The 27478-nt window shown below is 44.8% G+C and overlaps 1 protein-coding gene across 3 annotated transcripts in view; it reads left to right on the top strand.

Annotated features, from left to right (window-relative positions):
* MGAT5 (alpha-1,6-mannosylglycoprotein 6-beta-N-acetylglucosaminyltransferase) overlaps nucleotides 1-27478 on the top strand; it is a 337143-nt gene that overhangs the window by 99102 nt on the left and 210563 nt on the right. For all 3 annotated transcript variants that reach the window (XM_059394405.1, XM_059394404.1, XM_059394406.1), the window contains one exon: nucleotides 22655-23038. In XM_059394405.1, the coding sequence (XP_059250388.1) occupies nucleotides 22798-23038 (241 nt within the window). In that variant the 5' untranslated portion in view covers nucleotides 22655-22797. The remainder of the gene's footprint in view (nucleotides 1-22654; nucleotides 23039-27478) is intronic.

Below are 27478 nucleotides of genomic sequence, written 5' to 3'. Positions count from 1 at the left end.
CTGTTTGGTCAGCAGTGGATCATAGAGTACTGTTGCCCTGTAGAACCTTCAGGCAGGTTTCTTCATCCTCCCTCACAGAACGGCTCCTCCCTTTTCCTTTCTTGATGAAGGACACCCTACTTTTCTTCACATGCCCAAGCTGTAAGTCTCATGGTCATCCAAGCCTCTACTTCCCCAGCCCCTCCACTGGCCATTGTCCATTGTCATGCTGATTTGATCTCTTAAATGTTTCTGGCTCCTGGTGTCTACATAGTATGACTGCCAGTAGCCTGCTGAGGCCTTTATCTGACTCATTTGTCACCCAGAGTTGCATGAACCACCTCCCTGGTCTCCTGGGCTCCAGCCATAATGTCTTCAAATTCTCTACACAGCAGCCAAGATCAAACATGGAGTTCTCTCCAATCTTTATTTTTTATTTTTATAAACATATATTTTTATCCCCAGGGGTACAGGTCTGTGAATCACCAGGTTTACACACTTCACAGCACTCACCAAAGCACATACCCTCCCCAATGTCCATAATCCCACCCCCTTCTCCCAAACCCCCTCCCCCCAGCAACCCTCAGTTTGTTTTGTGAGATTAAGAGTTACTTATGGTTTGTCTCCCTCCCAATTCCATCTTGTTTCATTGATTCTTCTTCTACCCACTTAAGCCCCCATGTTGCATCACCACTTCCTCATATCAGGGAGATCATATGATAGTTGTCTTTCTCTGCTTGACTTATTTTGCTAAGCATGATATATGCTCTAGTTCCATCCATGTTGTCGCAAATGGCAAGATTTCATTTCTTTTGATGGCTGCATAGTATTCCATTGTGTATATATACCACATCTTCTTGATCCATTCATCTGTTGATGGACATCTAGGTTCTTTCCATAGTTTGGCTATTGTGGACATTGCTGCTATAAACATTCAGGTGCACGTGCCCCTTTGGATCACTATGTTTGTATCTTTAGGGTAAATACCCAGTAGTGCAATTGCTGGGTCATAGAGCAGTTCTATTTTCAACATTTTGAGGAACATCCATGCTGTTTTCCAGAGTGGCTGCACCAGCTTGCATTCCCACCAACAGTGTAGGAGGGTTCCCCATTCTCCACATCCTCGCCAGCATCTGTCATTTCCTGACTTGTTGATTTTAGCCATTCTGACTGGTGTGAGGTGATATCTCATTGTGGTTTTGATTTGTATTTCCCTGATGCCGAGTGATATGGAGCACTTTTTCATGTGTCTGTTGGCCATCTGGATGTCTTCTTTGCAGAAATGTCTGTTCATTTCCTCTGCCCATTTCTTGATTGGATTACTTGTTCTTTGGGTGTTGAGTTTGCTAAGTTCCTTATAGATTTTGGACACAGTTCTCTCCAATCTTAAGTCTCCGGTGACTTACGGTGACATTCTTGGGGTGGTTCTCACTGAACAGGGGAGGTTTTTCAGAATCATCTGGAGACCCTATTCAAAGTATTTAGGTGAAGGTCCCATGCTGAACCCATAAGCAGAAGCAGGGAGCATGGGGAAAGCAGTTTGGGTTTCTGTGTCATGAAAAATCTTCCGCAATATGTAAATAAGCAATAAATCTTTTTTAAAAGCCTTTATTTTGATATAATTATTTCATGAGAAGTTGTAAAAAGAGAACAGAGTGTCCCTTGAACCCAGCTTCCCCCAATGGTGTCATCTTACATCCTCTAGTACAATTTTACAACCAGGAAGTGGACATGGAGATATTGCTGTTAAGTAGGCCTCAGACCTAAATAATGCATTTCTTCAACACCTCTTTCTCTTGCCAGGTTAGAATGTAGCAATTCGTGTTACATGAACTTTTGGATTATTTCTTGACTTCATTGGGACCCATTTTACTTGAGGAATAGCATGGACAGACTTGATTCTGGGAGTGGTGGCAGTGTGTGTGAGATTTTGACAGCTACCACTTGTTTATCCTTATAAAGTGGATTATAGCCCAAAGAGCTTGCCAAGAATAAATTTGAGCAGTGTAATTCTATCTAGTGACCTAAGGTCATAACTTTCTTATGTGAAAAGTCGAACTGCCACAACAGGTTTTATGCTAGAAGAATAGTATAGACATTTATTCTTCTTGAATCTCAGATACAGTTAGCTTAAAATTATGTCAGTGTGAATTGTTTCCCAGGCATGTGTAAATCTTGCTTTGTTTTATCTTGTTTAGATTGTAAAACATCAGAGCACAGGGCTTATTTTATTGTTGGTTTGTTTTTGTTTTTGTTTTGTCTTGTTTCGGTCATAATTCTGAAATACAGCATCTCCCAACGTATAGCTCTATGAAGTGAATCATAAAATGGAGTTTTGCTGTGAGAGATGGATTATTATGGGTTATAAGGAATTCAGTGGATTTCAGACTTTTAGGTACTAACCCAAGAGAGATTTCTTTGAAGTAGCCCTTTTTACCATTACCAGTACTGAGAATCCATTCTGGTGACTGAGTTTAGCTCGGCCTCCTCCTCAAAACTGATGGACAAGATAGAGGAATCCTTCGTGTCAGCTGTGGTGACATTTTGCTGACACTTGCCTGCATTTTTTTGCGTTTCACACAGATGGGCTTGTGTCTTCTGAGAAAGGGAACTAAAGAGCAATAGGAAAACCACTATCTGCCTCAGAATAAAACTGGGTCAGAGAAGGCAGATAGTCGGTTTTCAAAACAGGTGTTATGGTGACTTCTCCCACCTGATGCACAGAGGCCTTTGGGGCTCCTTAGAGGAGTCATGAGACTTCTTCAGGGACACCCACTTCTCCTCAGGGGCTGGCCACTGGACTGGACTATTTGCAAAGTAGACAGGATCTCTGTTTCTGTAACTTCCCAAAGATGCACAGGGCAAAGTCACGCCAGTGCTGAGATCCGAGTCTGGATCTAATTCTCAAGTCTTTGTACCACTTTAGTTGGCCTCCGTCCATGCAAGACACTCCGGGTTCAGCTCTCCCCCTCTTGAGTAATTCTGAAGCAGGCTTCTGAGAGAGGATCACAGAGGCCGACCTCTTTCACAGCTGAGAAGCTGCCTTCTGAGGTGTAGCTCTCAAGTGGAGAATGGGGAACACACTAGATGCCGCGTCCCTTGATGATGGGTCATGACCTTATTAGAGGAGGAAGGAGACTTCATGGCCCAAGGAGAGAAGAAAGCAGCCAGCTGAAGGTTACTCATCTGATTGATTTCTTTGTCTTTTTCCTGCTTTGTGTTGGTGAAGTGGTGAAGCAGTTACTGGGGGCTGAGGAGGAAGCTTGGGCGGGTGGGCAAGGCCTGCAGCTTCTTCAGAGATATTGCAGAGCAGCAGTGCCTCTGCTTTCCAAGGACAACACCAGCAGGCATCTTCATTGACCAAGGGACCATGAGGACTATTCCCAACACATATTGTTTGCAGAAGGACTTGAATCTCCTCATTCAAGGAGTTTGAATCTTAACAGGGAGCAAGACGTGAAACCAAAATGTATATACATATCAAGAATTACCAGATTATAGGGGATGGGGTACCTGCACAAGGGAGGGGAGTGTGGCTCTGTCCTTCATTTAGGGTAGCCAGCCATCCTTCTCTGCTGGTAATGAGAGGGTTTCTCCTGGGGAGGGAATTTCCAGGGCAAACTGCCGACAGGTTGGGTCACCCTTACCTCCAGAAGTCTTTGGTGGCCCAGGGCAGATCACTTAGACTTTCAGAATGCTGGGGCCTGCATCTCTCCCTAGATGACTTAGGACCAGTCACCTTTCCAGTTCCTTAGGATTGGCAGTTAGGTGTGACTCATTCCCAAGTTGTATTGGGTAGAGCACATGGACTGTAAAAGCTGGGGCTCTGAAGCCTTTAACATGGCCAGAAATTCGTATTTGGTCAAGAACAATACTGGCTGCTGTTGAGAAAGTTAAGAATGGTTACACAATCGGGATAAAGTGACAGGCACTGTAATGATGTGGACCGAGCAGGTGAGCAGGATTCTAACACCTTTGAACTCTGGCCCATGGAGAAGTTAAAACAAAAACAAACACAGAAACTAGTGTCACCATTTGCAAATAGATCTCACCCAAAACTCTGGGTTTCTGGATTCTCTGAGAAGACTGGCCAATCTGGCCACCCAAGGCTGCCTTCCCATAAGTTATCCGGTAGCTGGAGATGCGAGGTGGTCCCCTGTGTAGCTGGGGCCTGTGGTCTCCGGCTCGTCACAGCTCCCCTCCTCCAACCCCCTCCTCCTCAGGGTTGTTCCCCCTCTTTTCTCCCTGATTACTTTAATTATCTGTCTGGTAAGGCAGACACTTTAGCTTCGTAGTTCTCAACTCTGGCTGTACCTTAGAATTTGGGGGTATTCTTAAAATTGTAATGGTTTCCTGGCCTTCCCAGCCCAATTGAATTGTAATCTGGGGGAGGGGGCTGATTGGGGCAGTCAAAGTGTGAGTTAAATATTCATGGAACTCACTGGAAAAAATCAGGGAACTTTTTTTTTTTTTTAAGGATTTCATTTATTCATTTGACATACAGATCACAAGTAGGCAGAGAGGCAGGCAAGGGTGTGGGGGAGAAGCAGGCCCCCTGCTGAGCAGAGAGCCCGATGGAGGGACCCTGAGATCATGACCTGAGCCGAAGGCAAAGGCTTAACCCAGTGAGCTACCGAGGTGCCCCCAAATCAGGGAACTTTTAAAAAGTAAATATACCAATGGTGTATTCATGGCACGTTTTGCTAAGGTATTAATAAATTCCCCCCAGATGCTGCTGTGGGCATTTAAATCATTATAATAATGACCATAGTTTTTTTACATGGGGTGATGATAACATTTTTTTAATAGACTCATAAATCTAGTGGTTATGAGAGGCAAGTGACATGAATTTAGCATATTTGAGACAAGGGATAAAATGGAGGGGGTGCAGTTGAACGTCGGTGGTTTTGTGTTTGCATAATGGCTTCATTTATCTATAATTCTCTCACTGTAAGTCAGTTTCGGTAATCTCTTGCCCCTCACCCTCTTCCAGGATCATATTCTGGTCATCTTGAATCATTAAAAAATTCAAGGAGCTAGCAAATAAAAACCGGATCCTTTCCTTTGATACTTAAAATGGCAGGGGCTTAATCCCTATTTCTGCTGCCTCATTTTAAGGACAGATAAAACAGAGCTTTGGAATGTCAGGTGACTGGTTCAAAGCACTGCCCCAGGTCCTGGAAGTCTGCATCGTGGTCCCTCCCTCCAGGTCAGAGCGATTCTCCCCCAGGTCTGTAACTGCAGACAAGCTGAGTATCTCAAGTGTCCTGTACCTTTCCTTAAGCTGGCTACTTGGAGCCAATGGCTTCAAGAACTTCGTTCTAGTCACCTTCTGTCCACTAGTGTCTACCCTGGGGCCTGGCATTAGTTGGAGTTGTAGAAATGAGGGCTAATGAAGAAAGAAATCCAATTCAGGTCCCAGGCCCCAGGCAACCTCCTGGGGCTTCTCTCCAGTCCCTGAGTCTTTGGGCCCTGTCGCTACTGAGCCTTGGGTGGCATCCCATCAGGAGCATTCTCTGCTGCCCCCTGGATGAGTGTTAGGGGGGCTGGGGCTTGTCTCCAAGGGTAAGAAGCATCTCTCAAACCTTCAGTGTTTTCTCTGAGATACGCAGGACCCTGAGAGCCCCCATGGAGCCCTTCTGTGAATGTTCAGCTGATGGGGTCTCCTTCTCTAGTTGACCTCTCTTTGCCCTTCCATCCAATTTTTGTGCTATGGACAATAGTCTAAAATGCTACTCTGATGTCACCTGGATAGAATCACAAGAGAACAATAGTAAGATGGATAGGTCTTTCTAAATGGTGACATGTGTCAGTAATCTCTCCTTTTACCCCGGCTGGCCTCTGTAGTTTCAGGGTGTGTGTTTGTGCGGGCATTTGCTTTCTTGCTCTGTGCCCGCCTGCCTGGCTCTAGTGGCTCAATAGTGTGCTCACTGCTCTAATTTTATTTGTCGTTCCTCAGATCTTTAAGTCCCCACCATGAGGTTCCAGTGCTCCTTCCATCCTGGGTTCTCTGTCACGAGAGCCGAGATGCCTCAAGGGAGGGATGCTTCGCCGGCTGGGCTGGGGGCAGGATGTGAGCGGGTGTTTGCAGGATCATCTGGGAAGTTGTTTTCTTTTAAAAATCGCCCATTAGAAGCCTAACCCAGAATGATTAAAAACAGAATTTGGAATAGAGGATAAGGGAGGCCTCTGCACAGGGCTGTTTGTTTGTTGTTTTTGATTTTTGAAAAACGTCCAGGTGATTTTTCTATACCTTTCTAGTTTCTCACTTGAAAGTAGCCGGCATATAGGGTTTCCTTGAAGAAATGCGGGCAAAAGCCCAACCCGCAATGGAAAGTAGTTCACATTTATTAAGTGCTTATTGTTAGATGCCCCATCAAGTGATTCAGTCCCTTCGGTTTTCTTTCAAGGTTGGTCTGTGTATTCATTTCATAAGTTTGGGTACCTTCTAGATGTCACTGACAGGTACTTAAGTATCCTAGAGTGCTGGTTAAGAAGCTCAGCAGCTAGAGTAATAGCTCTACCACTTGGTAGCTGGGTTAACCCTGAATAGACTGAGGAGTTCATGCCTCAGTTTCCCCCACTGTAAGTGGAGGCAGTTATAGCACCCACCTCGTAGGTTGAGAGGATGTGTTAAGGTGATGACTGCCGGCTCTTGACTGCTGTGGTGACTGGGACTGTCCCACTTTCATGGTGCAGAGAGTTTGGTGACAACCAGGGTCCAGAAGGGAAGCCCTGTTGTCAGCATACGTGACTCATGGGGCATGCGACCCCAGTCTTCCCTCCCTTTGCTTCCTGTCCCCCATCCACACTTCACATATCTGTAGATGAGGGGCTCAGCTGTAGTAGTTTTTCTAGAAGCCTTCCAAACTCTGTCTTACATCCTGTTAATCAGTGATGCTGTGTCCTTATGGCGAAAATCGGCTTCGGTGGGAACCAGAACAGGGTGGTGCCCCCAGGCCCTCCCGAGACACCTCCTTCCCCTCTTCTCACTGGCCCTCAAGGACTGTCCCTTCCTGGGGCTCCTTCTTGTGCTCTTGTCTTCCTTAGAGAGCACTCCCTCCTTCTAAGATCCCTAATCTCTTACTACTAGAGTAGAGCCAGAGGTTAGTAGGAGAAACCAAATTACCAAACTGGTTAAAGCAGGGTCCTTGGTTTTAAACAAGCAACCTAGTAAGTAGTCTAAGACTTCCTGGCTAGAAGCCTCCCCTCTGCTTCCCTTTTCTACTTTCAAGGGCCCCGTGATGACCTGGAGCCCACCAGGATATTCCAGGATCATCTGTCTCCCTGTGTTAAGGTGGGCTGGTTAGCAACCTCACTCCCATTCATGCCCTCCACTCCCCTCGCCATGTAATCAGCAGGTTCTTGGGGCTGAGGGTGTGGACAGTATTCTACCTACTACAGCTGTCTTGTTCTTTTTTGTTTAATTGCTTCCCATGATTTGTTCCAAAAGGGATTAACAAATACTACAGGAAGATAAAAAATACATGTAAAATTTAGTCAGGAAAAAAAAATGAGGCCTGAAGTAAAACAGAGTAGGAAAATAAGAGTCAGGAATGAGGTACGCACAGAACCCGTTCACCTCCCGGAAGGGGACGGTGATACTGGCTCTGAGCTTTTCCTAGCAGCTCTCGTGAAGAGGGAAGCAATGGCAGTTACATTTCACTGGGTCATTGAATAAAATCTGACTGGTTTTTCAGATGCCTGGATGAGTATTCTTTCTGTTTAGATGAGAACTTTCTCCTCTAGGTCCTCTTGGATGCATTCGGTATAATCAGCAAAGCCTTTGCCAGGTTTATAGTAAACCCAGTGAGAGGTTTTTATCTGCCCCACTTTTTTTTTTTTTTTAAGTGCCTCTATTTTAGGTCAAATATGCATTGCTCTGAAGATTTCTTTCCAAGACATGCGGTCAGGGTCAGGCCAGATCCAGGGGTTAGAAATCTCCAAAGCTAGCAGTTCACATCTGGTAGCTCTCGTGCCCTGAGGATTCTAGAGAGTATCCTGCCTAAGCTTTCATTCCAAACAGCAGTGATGTCTGTTTAACCTTTTTTTTTTTTTGAAGGCCATTAAATAAAACATGTATTTACATACATAGTCTCAGATCCCTTTTGAAGTGGACGAGTTTGAAAGCCCACTAGCGTTTATCAAGAGCTACGATCATGGTTAGTGGCATTCGCAGGAGTGTTCTGCACTGCTAGGCCATGAGGCTTTTGAGATGATATGTTACAATAAAAAAAAATGTTTATTTATATCCCTAATGGACTGTGGGTTATAGGCAGGATGCATTTGGAACATTCAGGTCAAAGTCTTAATGATGGACCATTGATCTGACAATTCTGCCATTTCTCCTCCAGATTATCTTCTCTCTCGCCAAACGTTGCACTCATCTGATCAGAATTCTTTTGGCATATCTTGCAGTATTTCTTAAAAATCAATATTTAGAAAAAGAAAATATTATGACTGTTATAGTCATTTCATCTTTTAATTTATTAGGATGAGAGAGTCCTACACCTGCAATGTGTTGTTTTGGAGACATGCTTTCAAATAGCTGCCGGAAACCACCTGCCTTACCCTGATATTTAGAAACAAAACGCTAAAAAAATACAAAAATAAACTTAAGGGGGTTTGGAGATGCCAGTTAATCACACCCTTCCTCCCTTCTGGGTTCTGAACTAGAGGAAATAGAAGAAACCAGACGAAGATTGAAGTGCAGTACCAGCTCCATTAGAGGAAAACATGGTTGGAAGACATGTCTTGGGTGCACAACTTTCCCATCTGCCCTGGGTGGGATCCACACATCTGTGCAGGTGGGGGCCTGGCAGCCGGGGAGGGCTCTGCTGGGTAGGGAAGCCCTGTCCTTATAAGCCATGGGGACAAGAAGAGAGTGAGAGTGCCCCTCCCCAAGCCCTCCGGCAAGAAACCCAGCAGCCCCCACCACGAAAGCTTAGATGCTATCCTTCCTCCTCCAGGAGGCCCACAAGTGCTGTGATGCAGGGGCAGGATAGTCCGCTTGGTGGTTTTTTCTACAAATTGGAGCACACATTCTGGAGGAAAACACATCCAGAGGAAATAAAGAGTCCTCCCTTTATAAACCAATGGGTTTGTTTTTAAATTCAGATGTACGAAAGCCAAACATGGGGCAGTTTCTTGTCTTCTGTTGATGCCATGGCTGTTAACTAGATTATTATCTGGTCTTGAAGCTACATTGGTTCCCACATCATATGTGTACTAGTAAGGATGTACTTCTGGAATTGCTTGTATAGACAAACCATACTTTTTTCCTTACAGATTTAAATTAAATGTTATGTTGTTACAGGCTAAGTGGGCAAAAGGTCATTTGTCATTTATCATTTTGAACATTAGCAAAGATGATCTCAAAATGAGTGAACTTCAGAAACTTCACAAAAATGAAATGTGATTTTATTTTAATGTTCCATCTTGGTCATATATATGTGTAAGAGATGACTAAAAAGTTCTAAGACGTGTGTGTGTGAGGGGTGGGGAGGGAGGGAGAGAGGGATCGTGAGGGAGAGAGAGAATGTTAAAGATAATTTGTCACAAAAGGTTGATCAAAGTCAGTCTACAACAGTAAGTGGATTGTGTATACTTTAAGTCATCCTTCAAATATAGTTTCTTTCAGCAAAGCTTTGCAAGTCTTTCCATGATAGAAAGTCAGCATGTGCCCGCAGAAAACATCCGACCTCATCAGAGGCATTTCCAGAAACTCAGTATTGGTCGAGATCATCTTAGGCCGAATGAAGGCACCTTAGGAAACTGGTTACCTCATGTGGAGTCTATTCACTTGGAAGTCAGCTGGGAAATAGTAGTGACTGGTAAATGGATATTCTCAAATGAGCACCTAAGCAATTCTAACACAACAAGAGCACAACCCCAGCGATATCTAACTCTAAGTGGAGCAAACTCTGTGTGGAGAAGCTGCCTGAGGTGACTTGCTATATAGAGTTATTTGCTGTATCAGAGTTAAAAGTTGAAAGACCTGTTTCCATATGGTGTCTTTGGTTTTAGCATAATGGATCAATACCCCACCATTAGAAAGACTGATTGTCTTCTGTGTGCTCGTAGTTCACAATGAGAAAACGATGCCGTCTGCATAGATGTGTCACCATAGCTAGATGGATCTTACGTAATAGGAGTGTTTGTAAGACACTGGTCTTAGTGGCCCTCATCTCATTTATTCAGACATCTTATCAAATCACTGAGTTCTGTGTACATTATAAAAAAGGGAATTTGTGCCATATTCTCTGTCATCTCCATTGAAATTAGCGTCTGGCCCCCATTCTTACTATCCCAGATGAAATAAAGGGCAGTGCATGCTAGACTTCAGTGTGCAAACAAATACCTGGAAATCTTGTTATAAACACCAGCTCTGATTCGTTTGGTCTGGAGTTGGACCTCAGATTTGGCATTTCTAACTACAGACATCTCAGTGCTACTGGTCCACAGACGAGATTTTGAGTAGCAAGGTTAATAGAGGTGCTGATTAGTAGAAGCATTGGTAGACAGCCTCAAGTAATTTCTCCTCTTTGGAGCCAGAGGCCAAGGAGAAGTTAATAAAAGCCCTAACAGTCCAGTATTATTCTCAGTAAGTTCTTCCATGGGCTGCTGGTAATCTAACAGGGCTCTATGGTGAGCTAGCTCTTCCTGAAAGGCTGCCTTGTTGGGCAGGGTTCCTTGTTGATTGGCTTGGGAAGACGAGCTTGCAATTCTTTAAGGAGAAAACCAGTGTGCCCTGCAGAGCATTGTATGGTAAACCAGTCGGTCAGCATTTGTAGAGAGCAGAGAGTTTATATTTTGAAATATTGGGAGAGATCACATTTGGGGTCTCACTGGATAGGAACCATAGATTTAATCAAAGGAACATCTTTCCAAGGATATAAAATTTCTCATGTCTGGCTGGGTATTAATATCACCAAGGCAGCTTAAAAATAATACCCCTGCTTAGGCCACATCTCAGATGGAGGCGAGACCTGAGCATCTGTATATTTTAAAAAGGAATCCAGGTGATTACTAAGTCATCAGGATTGAGAGTCCCTGGTTTAGGCAGTCTTTAACTTGGAGGACAGGAAACTCTCCCGAGAGGCTTCATTTTAGCTTGAGTTAATTCATCATTTGTGTCATCGGAGGGCTTGTGATCAGGTTGCAGTCGGATTGACCCAAGGATCTACTTGATGTATTTAGGAGAGTTGATCTTAGTCTGATAATTGGGGGATAAGTCAGCTTATTGACCAGCATCAGATGGTTGAGCTTTTCCCTAAGAAAATCTAGTCCTGGAGCATTTCTGACCTGAATCTGCCAAAGCTTGGGGCTCTGTGCTCCATGTGGATTTACTGTGGCCCCCTTTTAGAAGCAATGGGAAATTCATTTTAAGGTTTAAATTGGATAAGACTGAAGACTGGCCACTTGAGACTGTGTGTGGGCCCAAGTGTATGTGTTGGCACCTTCTTACTCATCAGCTAGGTTTAAAAAAAAAAAAAAAAAAAATTTAAGCTGGTGGTCTTCATCAAGTCAAGTGCTCAGAGGGCCATCCCATTTCTGCAGACCGTGCAACTGGAACACTCATGGGGCAGGCCAGCACCCAGCCTGTGTTCCTTCAGCTGGAGAACAAGGGTCCTGGAGTAGGGTGATTGGTTTCTTGGCTTCAGGGAGCATTTACTGAATAATGAGCTTTTTTCTTGAGGGCATTTCCCCACTTTTTTGAAAGTGATTTTGATGGTTATTTTTGACTTTTTTTTTTTTAATTACTGATTCCATTTTGGGTATTTCAAGATACAGGAAGTTTCCAGAAGTCTGATTCTCAGAGAAAAAAGTTTATTGTGTACTTACCATAAAATTCTTTTTGTAGCTTTATTGTCCTTTGGCTTTGAGTGAAAGTGAATCTTTTGAGCATTTTCTTTTAACATTGAGGAGCCCTACCTAACAAATTTACACACTGTGATCTTTCCACAGACCGTTCCTTTTTTTCTTCTTACTCATTATCGACCTGTCATAATGTGTGTTCCTGGTTTTTTCGGCTGGAAGCCAGATGACAATCCTGCTGTTTTTAAAGACTGATGTAGCATCGTCCAGTTTTTGTCTTCTCAAAGACTTCTTCCCTGTGCCTGCTGATTTATAGATAAGGGTCTTTGTGGAGCAGGGCCTCAGTGCCGTATACTAATTGGTAAATGGGGGGCACTGCCAGCCTAGGAATGAACTTCTCAATTGGTGCCGGTATAGTGTTGGCACTGAAGGATGTGAAAGAAAATGAGACTCCTCTGTCAGTCAGGTTGGGACAACATCAGGAATCAGCTGCCCTCTCTTCTTCCTGCGTTCTTCAGCCTTAGCACAGGGTCTGTGCCTCCTCATCGTCAGGGCTAGTGATTGATTCCTGAATCTACTTTGGTTTGCTTCTCCTTGCTATGCAACCTCTTCCCCTCAGTTGACCTTCTCGGAGTGTCTCCCTTCCGAGTAGATAAGGTCCTGCTAATTGGTTAAGGTGGTGATTCTAAACCATGGTGCTTCTTACTCTAGGGAACATTCAGTAATGTCAAGAGACATTTTTGATTGTCACAGTTGGGAGCGGAGGGTTCTAATGGCATCTAGTGGCGGAAGTTCAGAGAACATTCTAGAATGTGCAGGACAGTGGCCCATAACAAAAAGAATTATCTGGCCCCAAATGTCAGTTACGCCAGGGATTGAGAAATCCCTGGACTAAAGGAGCTTATTTTATTATTCAGGGAGTTATGCCTTTTGCTTTGGTTTAATAGATGTTTTCAGAATTCTTGGACTTGCTGTGGTTTCATTTTTTTGTGGGTGGAAAATTCAACTGTGAATAACCTATGGGCCTGATGAATGAAACTCACAGAATATGTGAAGATCTCCTCTGTTGCAGCAGCCACAGATTTCTTCTTATTCCCTTGTCCCCCTTGTACTTGATCCACCTGCCAGTATCCTGCACACCCTAATGGCTCAGTGAGAGCAAGATCCTAAGTGTTCATTTCCAGCTGTTTCCCTTCCCCATGGCGCCCCCTGGTGGAGTGGCCAGAAGTACAGTTGGTGGGGGGGGTAGCTAGAATAGGGTTGACAGCAAGGAGGGCCTGCCTGTTCTAGACACAAAGTCATTAGCTTTATTACTGTATTTGAAAACTTATTTTGCTGTTGATGCCAGATATGGAGCCCTGAACTACACTCTGTGGGCGGTGTAGCTGCAGGCAAAAACCCACTTCAGATGGGTGGGGTTGGAGGTTTTCCTTTCCCTGCCCACACTAAGAATGCAGGTGGAGCATAATAAGGTGAAAATTCTGGGCACAGGACAGTCTTGCTCTGATTGCTTCAAATGTAAAAGGGACTGGCCATTCAAAACCCAGACTTTAAAAACAAACAACACAACACAGCACAACAACCCAGACATTAAAAAACCTCCAAGTATCTTAAAGGCGTGTTGTTTTAGTGGATATTTTTCAGCTAGTTACTCAAAATAAGACTTGTTTAACCAGGTCTAAAGGGAGCAGGCTGTTTTCACCGAGAATGTGTTTTTCCTGTTTATAAAGAAAAGTACTAAAATTCATCAGAGGATCAGGTCTCGAAAGTAGGGAAGAAGGACTTCTGTTTGTACCTGTTTGAACCGGCGCCTTTGGTTGGTTCCTGAGCTCCTTTGCTCCCTAGGATGAGAGGTGAGCTCAGCGGTTATCACAACTGTCAAGATTATGATAACCGACTTCATATTTGGGGCTGCTGCTGAGTGGATTCTACCACTGGTCTCAAGACGGTGGTACCGGGCCTATGTTTCTGGGCCCACCAGGGGAGTGAACAACCTCAGAGCAACTTCCCAGGACTTTGGACTCACTTTGGAGGAAAACTCTGCTTTGCTTTTCCTTCTGTCCTCCTCCGCTTCTCCCTTTAACAATGTGAGAACTCCCTATTTAGAGCAAGAATGTCTCCCCAGACCATCTCTCTTCCTTAACTCCAGTAATGCCATCGATGTATATTTTTCTTCCCATCTTTCATTCTCCTAACCCCTGGAGGGGTTAGACTTACAGTCTAAACTTAAAAACAGTTTACCAAACTCTCCATGTTGGCCTTAATGCAAATTGAGAAGTAGTAGGCAATTGGTTTAGAGTTAAATTGTTAACATCATCTTAAGACACTTGTTACTGCTTATAGTAAGTCAGACAAGAAGCCTCTGAAACTTACAATTTATGACTGACCCTCATCTAGCATTTAATTAGGCTATCAGTTCTCTGTCATATAATTTTATATGAGTAGATACGTGACCCTGAATTTTATAGAAAAAATAAGCAAATGAGCCTGCTGCCAAGCATTAACTTCCTGACCATATAGCGTAGAAATTCAAAGTTCAAACTCCATGCATACGGAAGTAGCTAGGGAAGTTTTGTTCTGAGTCTCTACAGTGTAAAAATTTTTCTGACAGATTTTTTTTTTTTTTAAAGAAGAAAAACAAAATTCAAATGAAAGCATCTGGGGACCCTCATAGCTAGAAACCTCTCTGGGAACCCCAGAGTCCTTTGAGACACGGTTTGAAAACCAGGGACGCGGGTCTTTCAGCTCCCACCCTTCCAGCTCTTACAGTGTTTTGTGCTGCTACAAGCTCCCCCATGTCTGCCATGCGAGCACTGAATCACACTTGTCTGGGGTCACACAGTGCCAATGGGCAGAGCAAGCTGCAGGTCCGAGATCTCCCAGCCTGGGAGCAAGTGTTCGTTCGTTTTTCCTCACTCACTACCCCTCTGGTGTCTTCCTCAGATCCTCTTGGATGACCGGTGATGACACCAGCAGCCTCCCCCAAGGGTCCAGACCCCTCACCTCCACTGCTTGTTGGCCTTCCCATCTCTCGTCTTAGATACCTTTTCGTTCCTACAACCACTTCCCCTACTGGGATTTTGGTCAGGAGTTTGTTTTTGTTTTCTTTTCCTTCTCACACCTCACTGCCACCGTATCCTCTATAGTTGAACCCCATCTCCTCAAGGGCACAGTGATTTTCCACTGCTGTGTGACAAGATCTTTGGGCAAAAACTCGCGGCAGGGAAGGGACAAATATAGAATCGGAGTGCCAGGCTTTTCTGTGGTTCACACCAGGAGGAGGTCTTGGGGATTACTGCTCACTTGTGTTTCTTCATCTCGTTTCCGCCATCCTGCCCTTCCATCTAGCAGACACTTAATGACCATCCACTGCATGCAGGGCAGGGTCATGCCTGGCATTTCCTGTCTTTTGGGAGCTTATGCCCCTAGAGAAGAGATGAAAGGAAGGATTATCCTAAAGAGCAGGAGGAAAGAAGCCCTTCAAAATGAAACAAGATGGAATCAGGAGGGAGACAAACTATAAGAGACTCTTACTAATCTCACAAAACAAACTGAGGGTTGCTGGGGGAAGCAGGGGTAGGGATAGGGTGGTCGGGTTATGGACATTGGGGAGGGTATCTGCTCTGGTGAGTGCTGTGAAGTGTACAAGACTGATGATTCACAGACCTGTACCCCTGGGGCAAATAATACATTATATGTTAATAAAAATAGTTAAAAAAAATAATTCTAAAATTTATATGGAACCAGAAAAGACCTCGAATAGCCAAAGGGATATTGAAAAAGAAAGCCAACGTTGGTGGCATCACAATTCCGGACTTCAAGCTCTATTACAAAGCTGTCATCATCAAGACAGCATGGTACTGGCACAAAAACAGACACATAGATCAATGGAACAGAATAGAGAGCCCAGAAATAGACCCTCAAATCTATGGTCAACTAATCTTCGACAAAGCAGGAAAGAATGTCCAATGGAAAAAAGACAGCCTTTTCAATAAATGGTGCTGGGAAAAATTGGACAGCCACATGCAGAAAAATGAAATTGGACCATTTCCTTACACCACACACAAAAATAGACTCAAAATGGATGAAGGACCTCAATGTACGAAAGGAATCCATCAAAATCCTTGAGGAGAACACGGGCAGCAACCTCTTCGACCTCTGCCGCAGCAACATCTTCCTAGGAACAACGCAAAAGGCAAGGGAAGCAAGGGAAAAAATGAACTACTGGGATTTCATCAAGATCAAAAGCTTTTGCACAGCAAAGGAAACAGTTAACAAAATCAAAAGACAACTGACAGAATGGGAGAAGATATTTGCAAACGACATATCAGATAAAGGACTAGTGTCCAGAATCTATAAAGAACTTAGAAAACTCAACATCCAAAGAACAAATAATCCAATCAAGAAATGGGCAGAAGACATGAACAGACATTTCTGCAAAGAAGACATCCAGATGGCGAACAGACACATGAAAAAGTGCTCCATATCACTCGGCATCAGGGAAATACAAATCAAAACCACAATGAGATATCACCTCACACCAGTCAGAATGGCTAAAATCAACAAGTCAGGAAATGACAGATGTTGGTGAGGATGCGGAGAAAGGGGAACCCTCCTACACTGTTGGTGGGAATGCAAGCTGGTGCAGCCACTCTGGAAAACAGCATGGAGGTTCCTCAAAATGTTGAAAATAGAACTGCCCTATGACCCAGCAATTGCACTATTGGGTATTTACCCTAAAGATACAAATGTAGTGATCCAAAGGGACACATGCACCCGAATGTTTATAGCAGCAATGTCCACAATAGCCAAACTATGGAAAGAACCTAGATGTCCATCAACAGATGAATGGATCAAGAAGATGTGGTATATATACACAATGGAATACTATGCAGCCATCAAAAGAAATGAAATCTTGCCATTTGCAACAACATGGATGGAACTAGAGCGTATCATGCTTAGCGAAATAAGTCAAGCAGAGAAAGACAACTATCATATGATCTCCCTGATATGAGGAAGTGGTGATGCAACATGGAGGCTTAAGTGGGTAGAAGAAGAATAAATGAAACAAGATGGGATTGGGAGGGAGACAAACCATAAGTGACTCAATCTCACAAAACAAACTGAGGGTTGCCGGGGGGAGGGGGTTTGGGAGAAGGGGGTGGGATTATGGACATTGGGGAGGGTATGTGATTTGGTGAGTGCTGTGAAGTGTGTAAACCTGGTGATTCACAGACCTGTACCCCTGGGGATAAAAATATATGTTTATAAAAAATAAAAAATTTAAAATAAAAAAAAAATACAACTTTAAAAAAAAAAAAAGTGAAGCACAGTCTGCTGTGAGTTTTCCATGGGAGGCTGTATGCAGAAGGTGGGGGTCAGTTGTGAAGTATGGGTGGGATTTTCCAAGGCAACATGGAGGAGCACAGCTGACTTAGGGTTTCTTGAATGTTACTGTACAAGATGAGGTGAAAGGTTGGCCTATAGCCACTGGTTCTAGATAGACAGAACACACTTCAAGGCGTGCGTAGCTAGGACAGAGAAGGTGTGGGAATGACTCTTCGAGCACAGCTGTCCCACGTGAATGTTGGACCGGCAAGCTGTGAGGGGATTGGCTGTGGGGCTCTGGGAGAAGCTGACTTCTCTGGTTGGGACTGGCATTGCTCCTGAAAGGACAGCCATTTCCAGCTTCACTCATCATCTGAGGAGAATGCTCCTGAAGTAAGAAATGGGCCCTGCAAGGTTGTTGGGTAGGCTGCTGCAGGAACTGCTTGCTTCCTCTGTGTCCCCTGGGGCAGAGCTGTTGTTCTGTATGTTCTCAGGTGGTTTGAGAAGTTGGCCTCTGGCACGCAAAGCTGCCTCGAAGGGCCTCTGAGGTGGATGGGGATCTTATAAGAGTAGTCATGTCTGGTGGCTGGTGGCAGATTTCTCAGTGTAATTTCCTTTGGTTAGTAGGCCTGTGGTCAGTCTTTAGTCATGACACAGCCTGGCCTTGCCTGGCTGTGGGGAAGAGGAGATGGGGTGGGGTGTTGGCGGGAGCTTGTAGGGGCCCCTGGGGCTCCTCTAGCTGTCTCCACATACAGCTCCTCTTCCTACCTCCAGCTCTGGAGGTGGGCTTGCTCTCTTTTTTCTTTTTTCAGTAACAGTTTTATTGAGATACAATTCATGTATCTTCTAATTCTCTCACATAAAGTGGATAATTCAGTGTTTTCAGTATATTCACAGAATTGTGCATCCATCACAACTAATTTGGGGATGTTTTCATTATCCACTAAAATAACCCCCGTGTGCTGGGTTGTCACCTCCTAATTCCCCTGTTTTCACAAGCCCAGCACAACTATTGTACTTTCTGTGTCTATAGATTTGCTTCCTCTAAACATTGCATTAAAATAGAATGATACAATATGCAGTTTTCTATGTCTGCCTTTTTTCACCTCACATAGTGTTTTCGGGGAACAGCTGTGCTGGAGCTCATATCAGAACCTAACTTATTCCCATTGATTGAGTAGTATGCCATTGTATGTGTTTTCTTCATCCGACTCTCAGCTGATGGATGTTTGAGTTGTTTCGGGTTTTTGCCTATTATGAGCAAGATTGCTATGAACATTCGTGTACAAGTTTTTGCGTGGGCATAGGCTTTCATTTCTCTGGGGAGAATTTCAAGAGTGGAGTTGCCTGGGTCACATGGTAACTCTGTGGTTAACCATTTGAAGAACCGCCAGACTATTTTCCACACCAGCTACATCATGGTACATTCCCACCCGCAGTATGCAAAGGTTCCAACTTCTAGACGTCCTCACCAGCACTGGTTCTGAGCTCTCATTGTTGAGTATGGCAGTCCAGGTGGGTATGAACTGGTATCTTATTGTGGTTTTAATTTACATTTCCCTAAAGGCTAATGATGTGTGCGTCTTTTTATACGCTTTTACTTTTTAAATTAAGAGAACTGACACATTTCGTTCAGTGCCAGACATCTTCGATCAGTTTTGGAAAGGGGGATGCCAGATTTTCCCGTGCTGATGAGTGCATGGGGAGGAAGGAGGTGAATGCTGTGCTTTTAGGAAGTACAGGGATATAGGAGGTGTGGATCAGGGTGGTTAGTGGCAGCGGTGGGCCTAGAAGTTGAGCTCATTGCTGACAGACTTGGTACAGACTTCTTTCTGGAGGACAGACGGGGTCGTGGCCTCAGGCTGGCATTGCTGTGATGGGCAGCAAGGCCTTCTGAGATAGACTGTGTTTTTGTGCCTATTGGCTCTGTTTTGCAAGCAGTTCCAGTTAAGTCTGGAGGCAGATTCTTACCCAGATCTACTGCTTTTTGATCACTCTTTTTCTGTATCCTCTTGATGAATGTTGGGACTGTCACCGATGAAGCAAGCACCTTCCGGTGAGGTTTGCTATCCTGTTGCCCTGCACCCCCTGCTATTACTGTGGGAGTTAGGGATGTGTCCTGGGTAATGGTTTTGAAAAGTCCTTTAAAATTCTCTATCAGTAGGAATAGTAGAGATGAGTTCTAATTCAGTTCTGTGTATATGCTGTGAGTATGCTGAGACAGCTGCTGCTGTGCCACACAGTAGAGTCCATGGGAGAAAAGAACATTCCTGGAAGTTCCCTGTTTACTTAAAATCTGGGCCCTCGGTAATCAGAACTGTTTTCTGAACTTGAAATGAGAGGGCTTTTCATTCCAAATTTGTGTCTCTCTGAACTGGTAGAATTTAACCTTGCTTGGGTTTCTCAACCATCTTCTTTGCTGCTCAGATGGGCCATCTGTGAGTGGTTCTGACTGTCCCCAGGGCCAAGGCAGAGAAGCACACCACAATCTGCTGAGGCCCTCCTTCCATTCTTTTTTTTTTTTTTTTTTTTTAAGATTTTATTTATTTTACTTGACAGACAGAGATTACAAGTAGGCAGAGAGGCAGGCAGAGAGAGGAGGAAGCAGGCTCCCTGCTGAGCAGAGAGCCTGATGCGGGACTCGATCCCAGGACCCTGAGATCATGACCTGAGCCGAAGGCAGCAGCTTAACCCACTGAGCCACCCAGGCGCCCGCTCCTTCCATTCTTATACCTGGCCCTGCCCTTGCTTCAACTTTGCAGCCTTGGGCAGCTTCTTCAGGGGGCTAATTGACGAAGTGGAGTGGAGTTTCCTGCCTGAAAGTTAACAGGTAATTCCTGTATGCATTTGGGGTTCTCCCTTAAAGTAGTAAAAGAAAATTGCCTGCTGACTGTCATTTTTAGTGTAGCATCGAGTTTACTTGACCTGGGAAAATCCCTTCAGCCTTGGGGTACAGTTGACTCAGTGGTATGAGTTCTCAAACAGGAAGGGCAACCATTTCCTAAGGACCCGGCGTAGCTCCCAGTTAGAGAGGTGGCTTTAAAACATCAGCCCCACAAGGCTGGGATCTCTGTCTTGCTGTTCGTTGAGTCTCCAGGGCCCGATGGCAGCAGGGGCTCAGTATGAATGGAGGAAAAAAGGAGGGCTGGGTGCTGCTCACGGAGCCCTGGTTAGGAAGGGCTGAAAAAAGTGCTCTAGTGCCTGGAGGACAAGCATGCTTGGTCAACACGTGGTTTATTGTGCCCCCAGGACCGGCGTCTTTCTCTCAGAATGCATGTGGTGATGGGGGGCAGGGGGTGGGGGTTCCCTTATAGGTTGTCATGAGATCACACACAGCAACTGGCGAACAACCTATGTAGACAGACACGTGTTTGAAACTGCAGACGAGTGAGGGGCACCCAAGCTGGAGAAGCAGGGAAAGCTATCTGGAGCCAGTGTGAGTGGAGCTGGGGCCTGGCAAGCTGGCCGGGTTTGGATGATCGGTGCGAGTCTATGGCCATACCACCCTGAATGCGCCCAATCTCATCTGGATGATCGGTGCGATCTGTGGGGGGCCAGCCCAGGAGGGAAAACAGCGTGAGTGAATACGGGGAGACCATGAGGAAGGGTGTGCAGGGTTATGGTGCGAGCTGACCGGCAGGTGTGGAGGGTGCGGCCAGGCCCGAGGAATTTCAGTGACATGGTATCACAAGAGGGAGTCTGAGCCATGCTATACAGACGGCACAGTGGTACTCCTTAGTGACGACATTCGTCTGCCTGGATCAGCAGCTCTCAGACTGGAGTAGACATCAGAATCACCTGGAAGGCTCGTTGGAGCACAGATGGCTGCCTGCTCCCCACGCCCCAGAGTTGCTGATTTAATTCCGTCTGGGTTGGGGCCTGAGAATTGGCATTTCTTCGTGGTGCTTTTGCTGCTGTGGACTTAGGGACCATGCTCTGAAAAGCCACTGGCCTAGAATTCAGGGGTCAGTAATCTTTTTCTCTTTAAGGCCAAGAGTAAGTATATTAGGCCATTGAGCTACGTAGGATTTCTGTCACATTTTCTTCATTCTTGTTTTTTATAACCCTTAAAGCATGAACACAAGCACGTTGGCCATTGATACATAGGCTGGTGGGGAAAGGTGAGTGGCATAGGGAAAGCAGGGTATGGTGTCCAGGTGGACAAATTCATCTCTCTGGGCCTTTGTTTCCCATCTGTGAAGCAGAATGATAGTAGTAGTTCTTCCCATCAAGGACTCTAAGAATTCGGTGAGCTAAGGCACAAAAAGCCTGCCTAGAATTTATTTGTCACTTACTGTTCATAGCATTACTACCAACTACTAATGGCCATTCATAGGTGAGGAAAACAGTGAGAGAGGAAGACCAACGCAGATCCACCGCATGACAGATTCTGAAAGAGAATTGCACCAAGATCTCGCCATCGTTTCTTCTTAGGCTGCTTCCAAAAAAAAATACTTAGAACAAAAACAGGTGCACTCTCTGAGTAAATCCTGGGTTAGTCCTGTGTGGAGATCATTGCTCAGCTTTTCCTTTGGCACACTGAGGAAATGGTGCCATTTGGGACCTGGCTGGTTCTTGGACCCAGGGCTCTCGTTCAGGGGCGGAGAGTGTGGTTTACTTGTAACCCATTTGCAACCTCTGCCTCGGCCTCAGGTGTTGGGAAGACTTGCTTTAAAACTTTGGCCTAAATAGGGCACCAAATAGGATCTGGCTGATGAGTATTGAAACTGTACCTTTGTGCCTTTTAACCTCATATTTTGCCCCATGGCATGAGTGAAAGTAAGAACTACAAGAAAGGTGGCTATCATGTACTCCACACTTCCTGTGTTGCAGTGTGCAAATGAGTGGTGAGCTGCCTCTTTCACTCGTGGTAGCTTGAACAGGAAGACCGCTGGTTACTCCTGGCACAGCCTCTCAGCACTGGTACTGAGGGGGAGGCTGCCTGGTGGCCCCGAGAGCTTCAGCTTCTCTCTCTCCAGACACTGCTAATGCGTGTTGGCCATGCTTACATAACTTGGGAGCTTGCTGCCCTTTCCTGGTCTAATGACCCCTGAGGAGGCGCCCATTTTGTTGCTCACCTCCCCAGCTGCATGCTCTAATCCTTGCCAGAGCACAGGCTAATGACTTTGTAAGCTCAAGTTACAGATGCACAGACGTACCCGGTGGTGCTTTGACTCCACCCTCCGCTTGAATTTTTGCTGACATTCAGTGAAATATCCTTCCATCTCCTCCCCACCTTGCAAAACAAGCTTCCTGTTTTGAACTTGGTCCAGACTGGAACAGCCCTGCTACACCTGTTAACATAGTCAGACACACATTTCCTCCTCTGTATTTGTGCAGCTTTTTTGTCGCCTAGCCAGATTTCCCCTCTCAGCTTACAGATCTGGAATCATAACATAAGATATTGAACCAGCAAATTAAGAAAAAAGGAAGTGCGTGTTTTGGAGCTAGTTGAGTGAAAACATGGCTCCTGGTTGGTTTCCCTCTGTTTTGCCACTACCACTCTACTAACTTTCCCCCTTCTTCACAGCGGAATGGAAACGAGGAAAGGAAATCAGCTGACGCAGGAGCCAGAGTGACACCGGCAAGCCCACCCATCCAGTCTGCACCATGAACTTGTGTCTTCCTCCTACGTTGTAAGAGCCAAAAGGCAGGTGAACTTGCTGGAGAGCAATGGCTCTCTTTACTCCGTGGAAGCTGTCCTCTCAGAAGCTCGGCTTTTTCCTTGTGACTTTTGGCTTTATCTGGGGTATGATGCTCCTGCATTTTACCATCCAGCAACGAACTCAGCCTGAGAGCAGCTCCATGCTACGCGAGCAGATCCTAGACCTCAGCAAGAGGTACATCAAGGCGCTGGCCGAGGAAAACCGGAATGTGGTGGATGGGCCATATGCTGGCGTCATGACAGCTTACGGTAAGCGCCGGGCTACTGGGGCTGCTTGATAGAGCGTGGTTCTGCCTGAGAAGGACCCCAGAGCCTCGCCACCTTGGTTTTGTCATGGATTGAGTGCATCTCTTGCCACTGCCTTTGCAGCAGTGAATTGCACACAGAGAGACACTTTGAGAAAGTTAAAGCCATGTACTTGGGGAGCCTCTGAGTTCTTGTGCCCACAGACTAACACCCAGACCCAGGAGCAGTGGGGGCGGAATGGTTATCAGCGCTCCAGGTTGGATTTGCAGCCAGCCCTTCTTCCCTCAACACATTTCTGGATCGCATGATCTCATCTGGGAGTATGATCAGGGAGCGGAGAAAAATATTCTCCTTCTTCTCCCTAAACAAAACTTAATTAAGATGGGGTGGGGGTGAGGTAAGAACGGTGGGGAGGAATGTGTGGGGGAATGAGGACTGTGTTGGGGGTGGGCAGGGTGAGGTAGGAGGGTGGGGAGAAACTCCAAGCCAAGTGTGTGCCTCCCTCTGGCCACAGCATAGGACACTAGCGATTGCGTGCTGCTGGCTAATCGCTTTCATGTCTAGCTTCTTGAGAGTCAACTGTTCTTGTTTCTTGCCCTTGTCTTTAATGGCCTGACTTTGAAAGAAGTCTTACTGTATGTGTTGCTTTTTTCTAAAACTCTTTTAGAAATGAGGCTGAGTGGGAAAAAGAATACACAAAATATTACTTATTTTTCTTTTGGCAAAAGTTATGCTTAATATAGAAAAAGTTGGAAGCTATAGATGTGCAAAAAAAAAAAAACCACCAAGAATAAAGAAAATCACATATAAATCTACTGCTCTAGGAAATAACCATAATTAACATCTCAGTGTATACTTTCTGATATTTTATATATACACACAAAAATATACATATACATGAATAATACTTTAAAAAGCATAGATGCACAAATACAGAACAGAAATTGTAAATGAAATTTGGGGATCATACCATGATGTGGGGAGCTGACCTTCCAGCTCTCCTTGATGACTGAGGATGGGAATAGACTTAATCCATAGGTGATGGTCTGTCCTGTTACTCATTGACAAGTCCAGTCACTGAACGGAGAACTTAGTGGCCTTAGGGATTGGGACCCTGAGTGTAATATGAATGAGATGCAAGAACGGGGTGGCCGGGGTGGAAAACATTAGTGTTCTACCTTATGACCTATCAGTCACAGACTCTGAAGTATATGGAGTTCATATGGTATTTTCCTGAAAATATATAGCAGCAGTTGGAAACTTGAGTTCAAATGCAGGAAATCATACTTAATTTTACATAATCTTTTTTTTTTTCTTTTTGAAAGGATCCAGGACATTCGGTTACTTTTAAATTTCATATATATTTTTTTGGTAAGGAGAAAATGGTTGGGGTTTTTTGTTTGTTTTTTGTTTTTTGTTTTTGGTGGGAGGAGGTGAGGTCAGGGGAGGAGCAGAGGAGAGGGAGAGAGTCTTACTTAAGCAGGCCCCAGGCCCAGAGAGAAACCCAGTAGGGGGCTTGACCTCATGACCTGAGATAATGATTTGAGTTGAACCCAGGAGTTGGACATTTAACCGACTGAGCCACCCAGGCACCCTGAAAATGGTTGATTTTATTTTTTTATTTTTTATAATTTTTTTTATTATGTTGGTCACCATACAATACATCATTAGTTTTTTATGTAGTGTTCCATGATTCATTGTTTATGTATAACACCCAGTGCTCCATTCAAAAAGTGCCCTCCTTAATACCCATCACCAGGCTGTCCCATCCCCCCCACCCCCCCCCCTCTAAAACCCTCAGTTTGATTCCCAGAGTCCATAGTCTCTCATGGTTCATCTCCCCCTCTGATTTCCCCCACTTCATTTTTCCCTTCCTTCTCCTTATGTCCTCCATGCTATTCCTTATGATCCACAATTAAGTGAAACCATATGGTAATTGTCTTCTGTGTTTGACCTATTTCACTCAGTTTTATCTCCTCCAGTTCCATCCACGCTGATACAAAAGTTGGGTATTCATTCTTTCTGATGGCTGTGTAACATTCGATTGTATATATGGACTGCATCTTCTTTATCCATTCATCTGTTGAAGGAAATCTAGGCTCTTCCCATAGTTTGGTGATTATGGACATTGCTGCTGTGAACGTTGGGGTACAAATGGCCCTTATTTTCACTACATCTATATCTTTTAGGTAAATACCCAGTAGTGCAATTGCTGGGTCATAGAGTAGCTCTATTTTTAACTTTCTGAGGAATCTCCATGCTGCTTTCCCAAGTGACTATTTCAACTTGCATTCCCATCAACACTGTAGGAGGGTTCACCTTTGTCCACAACCTCTCTAACGTTTGTTGTTTCTTGCCATACCAATTTTTGCTATTCTAAATGGTGTGGTTTTGATTTGAATTTCCCTGATGGCTAATGATGTTGCGTATTTTCTCATCACCCTGAGATTGTGATCTGAGCTGAAACCAGGAGTCAGACATTTAACTGAGTTGAGCCACTCAGGCACCCTGAAAATGGTTGCTTTTAACATACAATGTGGAAATTCTTTTTCAGTGCCTACTGTTGGAATGATCACACTTGTTTGCTTTTAATCTGTTCAGTTTGGCAGTGTCTATAAGCATTGGTTTTCAACATGTCTAATAAATACCCCCCCTTTTTTTTGATCTGATGGATTAAAAAACAAGACTCCATTTTGAGGACCCATATTGAAAAACAAGTAGGTAGTTTTTCAGAGGGTGCATAAACAATGAATTCTGTTACGCTGAAAAGAAATAAATTTAAAAAAAAAGAATGAAAAAATGGAAAAAAAAAGTTAAATTTAAAATTTTAAAAAAGAAAGAAAGAAAGTTACTCATTGACTTCATTCTTCTGTAATATTTCCAAACACTGTAGGTCAGAAAGAATACATCAGACTGTTACTATGTGCAAGTAAACAGAACCAGTAAAGTCAACTCCATTTTTTAGTTTCTGGTTCAGTACCTTCCGTGTTAAATATTTTGGGGAAGAGGAGAGTCGTCTGTTAGTAATTTCTTCCTCCTGTTGATCTCAATCTGCCAAACTGGGACAGAAGAAACACCCCAAATGGTAAATTTGTGAACTTTAAGTTTTCATAGTTGTTGTGAGTGTCCCCATTTCTTTTTTCCTGCTGAACATCTCCTAGGCTAGGCTTCCTCTGTGTTCTCAGGAGCAGTGATGGGGTCTTGGCTTACAACCTCACAGACACCATGTGTTGTAAAAAGTTACCAGAACTCCAGAGTAGTCTGTTAGAATTTTGGCCACCTTATCTTACCTAAGAGTCCGGAGCTCGGAGGAACTATAAAACTTCTTCCTTTCACAGGTGAACCTTAGCAGAGTCATTCTTTTGTTTCTCAAAAAACAGCAAACAACCCAACAGGCCCCGTCAGCAGAGGTAGCACACGCTGCTGTTCCTCTCTTGCATCTCATCGACTCCGCGTTCAGTCAGAGTGCTCCTTGGGGCTGAGTCTGTGGAATTTAACTGGACTGTGCATACGTGCTTGAGGCACTGGGACCATCACGTGGCGAAATCCTACTAAGACAGGGTTTGTCATGTCAACACTCTTGGCATTTGGGGCTGGGTGATTCTTAGTAGTGGGGACTGCTCGTGTGCTGTAGGATACTGACCAGCACCTCTGGCGTCTGTACCCACTAAGGCCAATAGCACCCCCCTAGTTGTGACCATCAAAAATGTGTCCAGACATTGGGGGGCGGGTTGCAAAATTGCCTCCCTCCCCACCTTGGAGGATCACCACGCTGAGAATGAAACAGAAAACACTTAAGAGCATCTTCTTAAAGAGTTCCCAAACAGATAGCTAGCTTTTATTATTTAAGATTTGTCAGCCTGGCCTTCTCCATTTCTCCATTCTGGGCACCAATGACTGGTATTGAGGAAGACAGTGCGGTGCGGTCCAGGCCCAGTCCTGGGAAGCTGGAGAGCCTTTCAGATGGTGTGTGCTTCCCCTGCGGCCCGTCCGTACTCGTGGTGGGCACGTCCACGGCCAGGCAGCTCCGGTGGTTGATGTCAGGAGGTGCAAAGACCGCAGGATGTTCAGTGGTTTAGCTGGGCTGAGACAGCAGGGATGAGGATGCTGGGACAGTGGTTTGCAGTCTCCTTTTCTGCCACAGATGCAGCCCAGGAACAGAGCACTGCCTAGATGCCTGTGCTGAGACAGGGAGGAGCTGATCCTGTATGGCTGGGATCTTTGCCTGCTCTGAGTCAATCCCATTATTAGACCAAAACAGGAGAGAGAGAGAGAGAGAGAGAAAACACCTTCGTGTCCCCATCCCTGTATTGGCGTAATCAGAGGCTCTTGGGATGTGTATATGTATCGTCAGTAGCTGAGGCAGGTATTTGAAGAATCCCAGTAGCTGCCTTCAGATTATTACTGATTTTTTTAGAATCCCTGGCTTGAGGTCCTAGAGCA

This window comes from Mustela nigripes, chromosome 3 (assembly GCF_022355385.1).
Source record: "Mustela nigripes isolate SB6536 chromosome 3, MUSNIG.SB6536, whole genome shotgun sequence".
In the NCBI taxonomy this organism is placed as follows: Eukaryota; Metazoa; Chordata; class Mammalia; order Carnivora; family Mustelidae; genus Mustela; species Mustela nigripes.
This window is presented reverse-complemented; position numbering and strand designations above follow the sequence as displayed.